The following is a 12,149-nucleotide window of genomic DNA, read 5'->3' on the forward strand; positions in this document are numbered from 1 at the left end:
AAGCAGGGTGTCACGGGCAGAAGTTTAGCAGCAGACTTTAAGCTGCTTACCTGTTTCTGAGGGGGGGAGAAGAAGACGGGGGTCATGTTTTCCTCGCAGAAATGATAGCTATATCCATCAAGTCCACATTAATCCTATAAAGTTAGCCGAGTCGAAAGAGGATTAATTTGCTAAGGCGTTACCTTGTTTACCTGAACTTTGGGACAAACACTTAAATGTGGCGATGCACTTCACGCTGACTGATTGTGAAGGGTTTTACAAATGTGGCCGGAAAGTTTCGGCTCGGGAGTGTTCTGAGAGTTTGGATATCTGAGGCTCCTCTGAGCTTCGCTCTCTAAGCCTCCTGCTCTGACGACGACCGGACGGGGCGTTACGATAAAGTCCGAGTTTACCTCTCCAGCTTGAGTCTTTGTGCCAGCATTCTCCAGTCGGCTCCGTTGGGACAGGGGGCGTCCAGGCTGCTGCAGATCTTCTGCCTGATGAGGTACGGGATCTGAAAGGCGCTGGGTCCTGCCAGGGCTGTGGCGTTGCTGTCCATCAACAGGAACTCAGAGTCCACCGCTCGAGTGTCCTGATGGGAGCACAAGCAACAAGCTTTCGTCTTTTCTTGGCCCAGCAAAAGCAACTCCGTCATGAATAAAACTAGGATTCTTTGTGTCCTACATATTTAAACAAAGATCTAGTGCCATCTGTTAGAGTGTGTGATGAGGGTGACTACCAGTGACGGCCACATCGAATTTTAGCTCAATATCTGTTAAACTGACTGAGTTATAGCCGTTTTTGTGTTTACTTAGTTGATTAGTTGTGGCAGCCATCTTGAATTGGGTTGATTTCAAAGGGTTATCAGTTGTAGATGAACATCCAGTGATTACTTTCTGCACGTTTCATTAAAACCTGTCCTATTGTTCATGAGATATTTACCATAACAGAGAGACAAATGAACACACACACAGACACAGACAGGTAATTACATCATCACCTGCCTTTTATGGAGGCTTGTGATTATAATCAGAATGCCAAATAACAGTGGTTGCACAGTCACTCGAGTGGCTGTGCTGAGCGTTACCTTGGCGATGTTAAAGTCGAGGGCAAAGCTCTGCCCCTCCCCCTCCACCTGCCACACACACAGCTGGCAGGTGAGCTCGCAGGTGCTGAGGCTGAGCCGCTCCAGAGTGAACGTGCAGTGCAGGTACCGCTGGGAGCCGTTCCAGATGTGGTAGAATGGGATCTCCTGCGGAAGAAACGTCGCAGCGGCACAGTCAGAACTGCATGCCTGAGACACGCCGACAACGGCGCCCGCCCGCATATGCGCCGAGATTACCATTAATTACTCCGACACTAACTGCAATCATTAGGCAAAAGCGGATCCGAGGCAGAACACTGACAACTTTCAAGTGAGTCAAAGGGAATAAATGTGCTGTTACTGACAAATGGAGCCTTAAATGGGAGTTCAAAGATGACTGAGTATTACAGAAAGTATCAAATTTAGGGTTTAACGGTTTGCAAACTATAAAACAAAACATAAAAAGGTTACCCTAAACTGTATCAAATGGTGCAGCTTTTAATGAGTTTATTCCAGCAGTTTTCCAGATTCATTGATATTTAATTCTGAAATGCAGGAACACACTTAACGTAAACAAAACCCTGTGGAAGCTTGAGTCGTGTGACTGACCCACATTAAGCTGGCTGTAGTCTGTGTAAGTAAACAAATATGATAAACTGGACAAGAGTACCTTCACCGAGAAGATGTTTAGGTGTCTATGCAAGAGGGAGTCTGCACTGAAATTACAGGAGATAGCAGCAAATCTTTCTGAAGAGGGGCATTTCGTAGAACACCCAAACAAATTTGTCTGATTGGTTATATTTTCCAGAAAAACAGGTGGAATACACCCCGTTTTCATCTATTTATTGAGACTGTTTTACAAACCAACACATCAAAATTGTTGGAGTTCTCATTCCCGTATGTTTTTTCCATGGGTGTCACCAATGTTGACCCATTTTGGCTGTTTCCAAAAGGTAAACAAACGCATGTGGCAGTCATTCAGAAATTCTGCTTCAAACCTTTCAATTTAAGGACACAATAACCATTGACATAAGACAGATTTTGTTTCATACTTTATGATTTTTCTTCTGGTCTTCATGACATTACAATAAATACCTTTAAGAGAGTGCACAGCATGCTGCAGATGTTTACGGTGTTCTTTTCTCTTTTCCGTATATAATGGTGCACATGCTAAAAGCACACCACTAATTAGAATCAAAAACATGTCAAGGGACATGGATCCATACACATACACGCCTAACAGCTTTGAGTTCTGCTCCTAAGAGAGACTGACAATTTCAACATCTTTATTTCTGCTGCTGCATATTCATAACTTATTACCATAACTCTAGAGAAACACCCTGGTAATGCCGAGATAAAAAAAAAAAGGCTCACAAACTGCCCACTTTACTCTGAGTTCAACTGCTAACGAGAGCTCACTTTCCAGAGCGAAGCAGGCCTGCAGTACACGCTGCTGACCAAATGGGGGCACTGTTACCCAGTCAGACATGTAAGACGGGGGGGGGGGAGCCGGGTGAAACACACGGACGTCTTCAAGGAGCTCCGGGGAGACTAAAGGCCTTTTTGACTGTGCTGCTGAGAGGGAACAACACTTCCAAATGAACAGGCACAGTCTGCAGAAATAAGCCTCTGCTCTGGCTGCATTGTTGCAGCCCGGGTGCTCTTCAGGGACCTGCTGCTTACATCGTTACAGACAGAACATTTGCCAGTCCTTTTTGAATAACCCTTGTGTTATACAGTCACTGGGCTGCAAGTGTGGCTGTTTGCGCAGGTTTGGTTAGTGGACTAGAGGTCTGAAACTTTCAGGTTGCACAGTATTTATACCCTGCTCTACATTTTATCTGAGCTCCCTTTGAGCGAGAGCAGCAGCCGGTCGGATCAATCTGCTCGCACCTTTGGGTTAGAGCACAGAAAACACGTGCGTGATCTTTAAACACACTCTCAAAAGGTTTCTTATGATCAAACTTATTATACAGAGGCGTTCTGCAGTAAAAGACCCTCCTCTTAGTGTGAATCTGTAAACTGAAGCTAAATCAAGTTGCACTAACTCTAAGGAAAATTGTTTCCAATGAGAACAGGGGGGGCTGTGAGCCTTCCACAACAAAAAACAGTTGCACCCGAATAACTTTTGAATCATTACGCTCGAATTTTATTTAATTTCTCTGAAAGGCTAACTCAAAATAACTTGTGACAACCTGGGTTTTAAATCGAGCACAGAAAGCCTTTATACCTGCCGCTGCACTAATTTGACAGATTCAGTCAGGCACTTGTATTACATTTCCTGTGCTCCTGCTCTGATCCGGAGTGACTCCCCGGCCCCCCCGGCCCCCCCCTCGGGGGGCCACCCAACACACCTGGTAGCCGGCGAGCAGCTTGCTCCTCCAGTGCGCCTGGGGCATGTCGTGGATGGACAGGCGCAGGTTGTGGTAGCTGTCTTTGAAAAGCAGGACGTGGGGCTCGTCGATCAGCCGACCCCCGAGCTGCCGCTCCATCTGCATCACCTCCTGATGAGAGAGAAAGTGGCAGCGAGAGAGGCGTCAGAGCTCCTGGCGAGGGGAGGGGGGAGGAGGAGGAGGAGGCATGTTTACCACAGACATCATCCAGGTAAATGAAAAATGTGCAAAACGATCTATAACCGCTACCTGTTTACACTATCAGACAAAAACAGTTCCACTGGGAAGGAGAATTTGTCTGATCATGCTGGCAGGGATAAAAAGAGATCCACAAAGAGGAGGGGGGGGGGGGGGGGGGGTGCAGGTTCATTGTAAATTTGGCCTCATACAGACACACACACACGCAGCATGAGCAAGAGGCAGGGCTGAAGAACATCTTAGGATGAGGATATTGTGTCCCCGTATGCGGCCCCGAAGATTGGACCGACTTGAGCTTTTATGTCCCCAGAAGGCTTAGACCCCCCGCCTCAGTGTGAGCATGCCTAGCTTCCAGCAACTGCATTAGCATGCAAATACCGGAGCCGCCGCGGCCGGCCGGCTACCTGGGCTGTGATTAAGTAACTGAACGAGCCATTAGTCAACTGCTCATTGTTCCCGCATGGCGAAACTCCTTAATTTCATTTTTGTTTTTGTGCCAGGAAAGATTTGTAAATGCATGCTTAATATTTTAATCTCTGTGGGACTTGCTCAGCGGACCATTTGTTGCCATCCAAATGACCATCTGGAATGACATGATAATGTCCGCCACATTTTCCTCTGATTTTCCAATTCACTTTGAGCTGGATGCTTCACGCTGCACGAGTGCCTACAAATTCAGTTGTGCAAGCGGACAAGCATATTCCAAGAGGAAAAAAAAAAAACTAAACAGACCTCTGAAATTAGTGGGTTTGAAAAGACTTTAGCAAGAAGATGTGTTATTTTTATTTGTCTGAAGGGAGAACAGCATGGAGGAAAAACAACATGCCAGACTGAGTTCAGGAGACAAATCTAGAAGGAAACAGCACCAAGGAAGAGATGTGTGCAGAGATAGTGGCCATATGTTGAGTGCAGCATGCCAGCATGGTTGCCTATTGTATGATTTCAACAAAGACATCTAATTAAGGAAAAGAACGGCTGTGGTTTCTATGTGCACAACACTGATTCAATTTTCTGCCCTTTTCCCAAGAATATGAAAGACTGATTCCAACTATATTGAGCAGTAAGCTGTTAATTCTCTGCCTGGAATCTACCTGCATTAGTTGATGTTCTGCTGGCTTCAATGAATGAACATTTCCTGTTCAGCCTGGATAAATAGTTTTCCTGTTTGCTCAGTGTGCTGCTAATTTTACCATTTGCTTTGTATTCATGTATTAAAGTTCTAGTTTATTAAAGTTTTAGATTTTTAGGGGTTCTATGGTGAGTTTGTGAACAATTCAGATGTTACCTGTTGTAGATGGCTCTTTGAATGACCTCAGTTTTTAAAGAAATAGTTGAATTCTGACTGGATTGACGAATTATTGGCTACTCTGAGCAACGCCAAAACCAGAGTCGTTTGCTACTGTTTTAAATCAACATGCAAATTTTATCTTATAAAGCTTTTACGATGTTATCAAAATTACATAACATTTTACAGTTACATGCAAGCACAGATAGCAGCAGCAGCTTGCTGCAGCACTTCTGGGATGCTTCCGGCAGAATTTTCATAATATTTCTACTAAAATAACCATGTAATGCAAAACTGATAGCAGTGTAAAGGTTTATAAAATAGAGTTTGCATAAACCGCAGTTAGATTCTTTGAGACTGGAGCTGTTTCATGATGGCAGAAGTCCACTCTGTCTTTGCCCTACTCGCTGTTGGGGTGTTATCGAACCGGGCTTGGACAAAATTTGCGAGCGAGTCTCTAAAATGTCAGAAAATGTTAACGGGGTTCTCAGTTTCCTTACGCGAGTTGCAGAGGCTCGCAGTCTTGAATTTTGAACATGCTCAAAAACAATTTCTGACAAATTCTCTCTCAAAATAGTCACAGAGTTTGTTTGCAGGTGTCTTGCATCCTTCTCAACTTAGTTTTTTGTACATTTTTACAGAACTAGAATCGAATTTTGACACCTGCACTGACCAAAAACATCTAGCCCTGAATATTCAGGTCTAAAGCTATGTCTATGACAAAATAATTATTATTCTTAAAAAAACCAACTTCTTCCTTTCAAAAGTGTACTCCATTAGATCTAATCATGCAAGGCAGGCTGAGGTGGGCAACAAAATAATGTGCAGGTCAAAAAATACAGTTTTGCAACACATAAAAACAGGCTGTAAATTTTAAAAACTGGCCGCTCAAAACATGACCGCATGGCTCGCTGTTCACAAACACTCAGAATTCAGTCAACCTGCAACAAAAAGTTGCCCTTTATCTCAAAATTTTGAGTTGCCAAGAAGTCTTCAACAGTGGCAGCCTCGTCAGCCACTACCCTCATCAGTCTGGTCAGAATTAAACTATATCTCCAAACTGAGGTGGTTCAAAGAGGTATCTACAGCAGGTAAGATAGTAACTGTTCATAACCCTTCCACAGAAGCCGACTTCAAATGATCTAAACTATTGCTTCAACATGAATATTCAGCACCGTTGTGATTAATAATCTCAATTTCTACATTCCCTTTAGTTTATTTTTTCCACCTAAATGCCACACAGCATTAAAAATGTACAATAGTTTGATTAGTGGAGACTAGCTGAAATATTTCTCTCTGTGCTGCTGCTTTAGGCCTGTGTGATGTTGTGCAGCTCATATTCTCTGAGAGGGAAGGTCAGACAGTAGCTGTGAATCAAAGCGTTGAGGTCTAATGAGTTAATAACAGAGGGCAGTGCGTTCTCCACAGCAAAGCCCCCTGCTATTATGTCTCTTAAAGATACAAAAGGCACATTACGCCAGCTTCCAGAGAGGTTCATTTAAACAGTTCTTAAGCATGATTATTTGTTGGTGGGGGTGATTAGCATTGCAAATTATCTGCTGGACTTTGATCAGGTCGTTGACCTATAGACATAAATCTATAGGTCTGCTGGCAAGAGAGAGAGTGCAGAATGCCAATTATCTTATTATCAGCATCTTGCCGCTACATTGAATACTAAGTCGACTGTCCAGCAGTTTGTCAGGTTCAAGGCTGACGTGCCTGAATTGCAATCAAACGGGGGTCTAAGATATGATCCTCCTGCTGGAGAGCTTACAGAGGAAACGTACACAACGTGGGATGATGCACTGCAATCTTTTAGGTGTGAACATGTCCTCGTTTTCACAATGACACGGTCTCGCTCGCATGTTATTTATGTGTGTCAAAAGCCACTGAGTGTGTGTGTGTGTGTGTGTTTCAGAGTATTTGTGCAGGATTTCAGCATATGTTCTGGACTGAGAGAATAATGGCCCTCTTTACGCCCCATTATCCTGGTAACAAATGGTGTTGTGAATGGGCTAATAGATGAGAAGCTAAATTTGACCACGGTGTTTACGCTGAGCACAAACAATGCAAGTTTCTGGAGGTACTTTATCAAAGCACACATAAATCATCTCAAGGCTGCGCTTTGTTTTAATTCAGTCAACATGAGATGAGCCGATCCTTTTAACTCTGGCCACGTCCAGCAGCGGAGACATTAGGATGCATGAGATGAGCGAGAAGTTTGAGTACCGCGGGAGGAAAAAAAAAAAAAGGCTTTTTGTTCTGACGGAATTCAAGATAGCCTACGGTGTGTGTGTGAAGAATGTGAATTTAGAGTCCGGCAGAACCGAGACCACCCCGACATTCAATGAGCCCCGGCTAAAGAGAGCAGGACGGAGTGGGGATGAGGGTTGAGAGACAGAGGCAGCTTAACATTTGTGTCTCCAGGTCACTAAAGTGGCCAGCTTTAGCAAGAGAGATAACAGGATTACTGCAATCATGGCCACAGTTTTCTATGACTTCAGCCCCACTTTCCCTCCCACTTTTCACACATCCCCTTATCCTTGTGGCGTGGACCAGAGCCGGGACTGTGATGGACTGGGGCTGGGCTCCTCTGGGAAACAACAGACACTCTTACAGCTAATCTCCTCAGGCTGGTTGCTGACAGAAAGAGGTTAGTGGCTGCACCAAACTCTCTCTCGGAACGAAAAACAGCCCGCTGTCAGGAACGAAACCCGAGCTAAACAAATCAAAGTATTAGCAGAGCCCCATATATATCTATAATAGAAGCTGAACCGGTACAAAGCTGCAGTCTTCGCTCATAACAAGGTCAAGCTCTTACTTGTAGTTGTCTCTTGTGCTGGGCTTTGTGTGTAATAAACTGATTAACTTAACCAGCTCTGATGGGGATTACGAGCTGTGTTTGATCAGTTAATTAGTCAAACTACATGGTGTCTGTAGCATAGAGGCTGTAAAATCCTTATAAACTCAACCCTCTACTGTTCTGTGCCCTCATGTTCGAAAATGTGCATTTGCAGGAACGATCCATTTTCAGAGCAGCTCTTTTCAGGCAAATGTATTTGTTTATAGAGAGTAGCCTGGCTATGTGGGCTCCATAAATCTGTGTATTTGTCAGCAGGATGTGACAGGCTTTTCCTCTCTGACTGAGAGTCTATCAGTCTGAGCTCCAGTGGCCGTGCCCGCTACAGTCAACTCTGATTAATAACTACAAATAGAAGGGACTTGTCTGCTCTGTTATAAATGGGGGGGACTGTATTTGCTAGGGAAAAGATGCACATTCGGCCTGATAAATCACAGAGCCGGATGAGAGAGAAACACAGCACACAGGAGCGCAAAAATATAATATGGAAACAATTTCACAGCCGAGCTTAGTGATAAAGCTGACTGTCTTGTTTAACTTAATGCCACCAATTACTGAGCTGTATGCTTCTTTTTTTTTTTTTTTTGGCTTGAGTTTTTTTTTGCCAGTGACTGTTCTGATGGAAGGCTAAGAAAGGCTGTTTGTATTACGCTCTGTATGTGCTGCTTTTCCTTCCTCTGACACATAAAAGCAAAAAGGTTCCTGCTCAGATGTAGCTGGCTGCTCAACAGATAGCCAGGAAATGTCATAAACAGTTTATGAGGCCTTTAAAACCAAATAAGAATAAATCTCCCGAGGTCAAAGACTGTACAAAAGGATCCTGGAGCTACAATTTAACCAGCACGAGGTGCAATTAAACACCCATTTATCCTTGCGACAATTAAAAGACAAAAGCTGGACGCATTCACCTCTTTACAAGGACTGATGAGGAAGTCTGTCTGAGGTAAAGTAGAGTTAAAGGTTTTTTTTTTCCACATTTTTAATGTCAATTTAAACGTGACATTAATAAATAAAGAAGACAAATTAAAAGTCAACATAAATGTGGTAACCTCTCTGTGAGGCTGTACTTTAATACGCAGAGGTACCTTGAAGCAAAAGCAAATATTAACAAGATGACACATTTAAAATAACAAGGTCTGGATTGCAATATGTTAAAACGGTAACGTTTGATAATTAGCAATAAAATGAAATGCAAAGAAATACTTGCAGTAATTAGCAGTAAATAAAGTACGGAAAATATTAAAGTGGAATAAACTGAAATTATAGGTCTTTAGCAAGTAAAAATGGAGAAAAAAAGAGAAAAATCCAGTATTGTGCAAAAGTCTTAAGTCATCATTTGTTTCTTTGTTTTGTTTCCAGTGATTCAGACTTTCTTCTAATCTTTTAAAGTGATCTAGAGTGATAGTTCTTCAGGCTCTCTGGAGATCTTTAAAGAGTTTTTTGTTGTTGTTTTTTTACTTTGGTTGCCTGTGTTTTTTGTGTTTTTTTGTATCCGACTATTTTCAAATGAATGTTTTTCGTTTGTTGAGTCATTTACCTCTAATCTATGAATCATTCAGGCATAAAAAGGTTCCTAAACTAGTGTTGTGTCAACCCAGAACACACAACTTAGCAAGGAACTCATTTTTAATTGGATCTTTAGGTGCTTTATTAGCAGCATGTCATAAAAAAGTCAATCTGTTCCAATTTTCATTAGTTGAATCTCTGAAAAATAAAGTGAACACAGTTTGACATATCAAATAGTATTTTAGCACCAACAAGGTGATTGCCAAAGAGCTGTTAGCTGAAAGCTCGCAGCAGATGATCAGATGAAGGATGATGAATCTCTCAGGTCCTGTGTCAGCTCTTTGCTGATTGTTTCCCCCCTCCCCATTTCTTAAAGACACGACTTTCAGATAGCGTTCATCTGCGATAACACGTCTTCCTTTGTCCTCCACCTTTCCACATCCCTGTTTTTTAAAGCGCAAACGTGCTGTTATGGTCAGGTACAGGGACTGAACTGAAAATGAGTGAAAAAGCAGCCGAGGTCCAAAATACACTTTAAAGACCTTTAGAAAGCCCTAAGAACTATTGATTGAGACCACTTAAAAAAGTTACAAAAGTTTGGCTGCTTGGAAGCAAAATAGAAAAAAAAAAAGAAATGGCAGGTGGTCTGAAACTTCTGTACAGCACTGTGCATTTAATAGATGAGGAAAAATGCATTGCTTTTTCCTCAAAGAGGTACCTCAACCAGACCAACTTCTCCCCGCTTTGCTGCAGTACCAGTTTAAAAATAAAAATCATTCTAAAAATTGATCAGAAACTCTGTTGTATTAGGAGCTTATGATGATCCCTCAAAAGTCTAAACAAAATCCCTCTCAATGCAGAAAAACTGACTTGTTCTTCAACCTCTGAAAAAACAAATCTGACACAACGTGGGCGGTTTACAAATCATTCTACATCTTTTATTATTTTTTTAAAGGTACAACACTGGCCTCAAAACACAGACATGTGGGTGCCTGGGAGGAAAACTTAGTTATCCATAAACCCACTGATCTGTTCAACTATCCAGAGGATTTTACACTCAATACCCCCCAAAAATTTCAAATTCCAAATATTTCAGCTAAATATAAATAAGGCAGTTGCACTATATCCTGGAGAGACATTTCTGTTTGCACCTTTCTGGTTAATTAGATGTTGGTGATGGGTGTCTCAGCTGTCTCGGTTCTCAGCCGAAAGCCTGGGCTCGCTGTAGGTGATTCTGTCAGTTGTGAGATGGCGAAACATCAGTGACTTTCTCCCACTGGTCTAGCTGGGAACACCCGAGTGCACAGCGAGGGCGCTACCAAACGGCGATTATGTCTCCTCAGCTGCTGTGCCAGGCTTGGCCGGGCCTAACAAGAGTGGGACGCACATTAAATATTAACTTAATTGGTCCCGGCAGAGCCCCCGCTAACATACGGCAAGCATCAGACGGAAATGTCACTATTTCCCCAGAGCTCCCGTACACTCAGGATCAAAGACAATACCACTGGTTCTAATCTGCTGTATTAGTGAGATAAGAGTAAAGCAGGCTTAAGTGTGGATGCATGTGTGTAGCTGTCATCCAGCCTGATGGAGGCTTGTCAGAGCAGAGTGACAGCCAGTGACGGAGAAAACAGCTCAGCCTCCTTTTTTAGTCTGAAATTTTCTTGCCTCTGAACAGTTTTCCCCCCAATCAAGAGTACAGCTTGTTTAATTCATGAATAGCTCGCTTCTTGCCTGGAAAAAAAACAAGGTGCAGAAATGCTGCCATAAGCCTCACAGATGCTGAAGGTGTACTGTACATCAGCACATCAACCACTCCACCGTACCACCTACTGCTGCTGCACGCTACACTCAACTCTAATGGTGGCCAGAGTGAAAGTCTAATCATAAATGGTGCTTTTTTAAAGATAGTGATTAGGACCAACCTCTCCAGGGAAGTTTAATCTCCACTCAAAGCAGTCGCCAAAATGAACTGCTCCCTTTATAACGGCACCAAGAGCAGCACGGAGTAGAGATTACCAAACAGTGAGGGCCGCGTTTTAAATCACTCACTAAAAACTACAAAGCCCTGGAGACGCCGTGGCTTACCACAGCACCAGGTTGTGTGAGAGAAGGGNTAATGCACTCAAGGGCGTCGAGGGAGCTGCAGAGTATGGCAGCGCGAGTGCTGGAGTCAACAAGCTCAGATGTCCTTTTCCTGGCCGAGAGTGACGGAGAGCAGCAGAACAAGAGCTAGCCAGAGGGAGAGGCAGAGGGAAAGTGTTTTTGTGCTCTGAAAGCCTTCTGCATCCAACACACAGGATGCACAAGGTCATTTCAACAGTGACACTGCAGCAAAACACCAGCGGGTTAAGTGATGAACTGAATGCAAGTCAACATACAGGTTGATATCGAGCCAAGAATTCATCCAGTTTTCAGCTCATTTCTGCCAAGTTGACATTAATATGCATTTGGCATAATTACAGCAGTGATTTGATGTTTAAACGTGGAGAGAAAGCATCACAAAAATATATACAGCATGTCCAGCACTGTGCAAAAGTTTTAAATCCCCATGCTGAATATTTATATTTTGCTTTTGTAATCTTTCAAAGTGGTCTTGATTGATAGTTCAAGAACTGTGAAGGTTTTTCAAAGCTTTTCGTTGGACTTTGGCTGCTTTTCCACTCATTTCCTGTCCAGCCTTTGTACCTGACCATGACAGCCTAGTGTGCAGCGTGTGCTTGAAAGTCGAAGCGTCAGGCCTTAAAACAGCATCCGCAGCAGAGAAACAGCGTCTGAAAATCACGCCTTTAAAAAGTAGAGGAAAAAAATCCATCAAAGACCTTACAGGACCTGAGAGATGCA

At 43.1% G+C, this 12,149-nt stretch overlaps 1 protein-coding gene across 4 annotated transcripts in view; it reads right to left on the reverse strand.

Annotated features, from left to right (window-relative positions):
• unc5a (unc-5 netrin receptor A) overlaps positions 1–12,149 on the reverse strand; it is a 163,259-nt gene that overhangs the window by 6,175 nt on the left and 144,935 nt on the right. For all 4 annotated transcript variants that reach the window (XM_017426695.3, XM_017426694.3, XM_017426693.3 and 1 more), the window contains 3 exons: positions 3,418–3,567; positions 1,067–1,231; positions 393–571 (listed from right to left, as the gene is read on the reverse strand). In XM_017426695.3, the coding sequence (XP_017282184.1) occupies positions 393–571; positions 1,067–1,231; positions 3,418–3,567 (494 nt within the window). The remainder of the gene's footprint in view (positions 1–392; positions 572–1,066; positions 1,232–3,417; positions 3,568–12,149) is intronic.

Source organism: Kryptolebias marmoratus, linkage group LG9, assembly GCF_001649575.2.
Source record: "Kryptolebias marmoratus isolate JLee-2015 linkage group LG9, ASM164957v2, whole genome shotgun sequence".
NCBI classification, from domain to species: domain Eukaryota; kingdom Metazoa; phylum Chordata; class Actinopteri; order Cyprinodontiformes; family Rivulidae; genus Kryptolebias; species Kryptolebias marmoratus.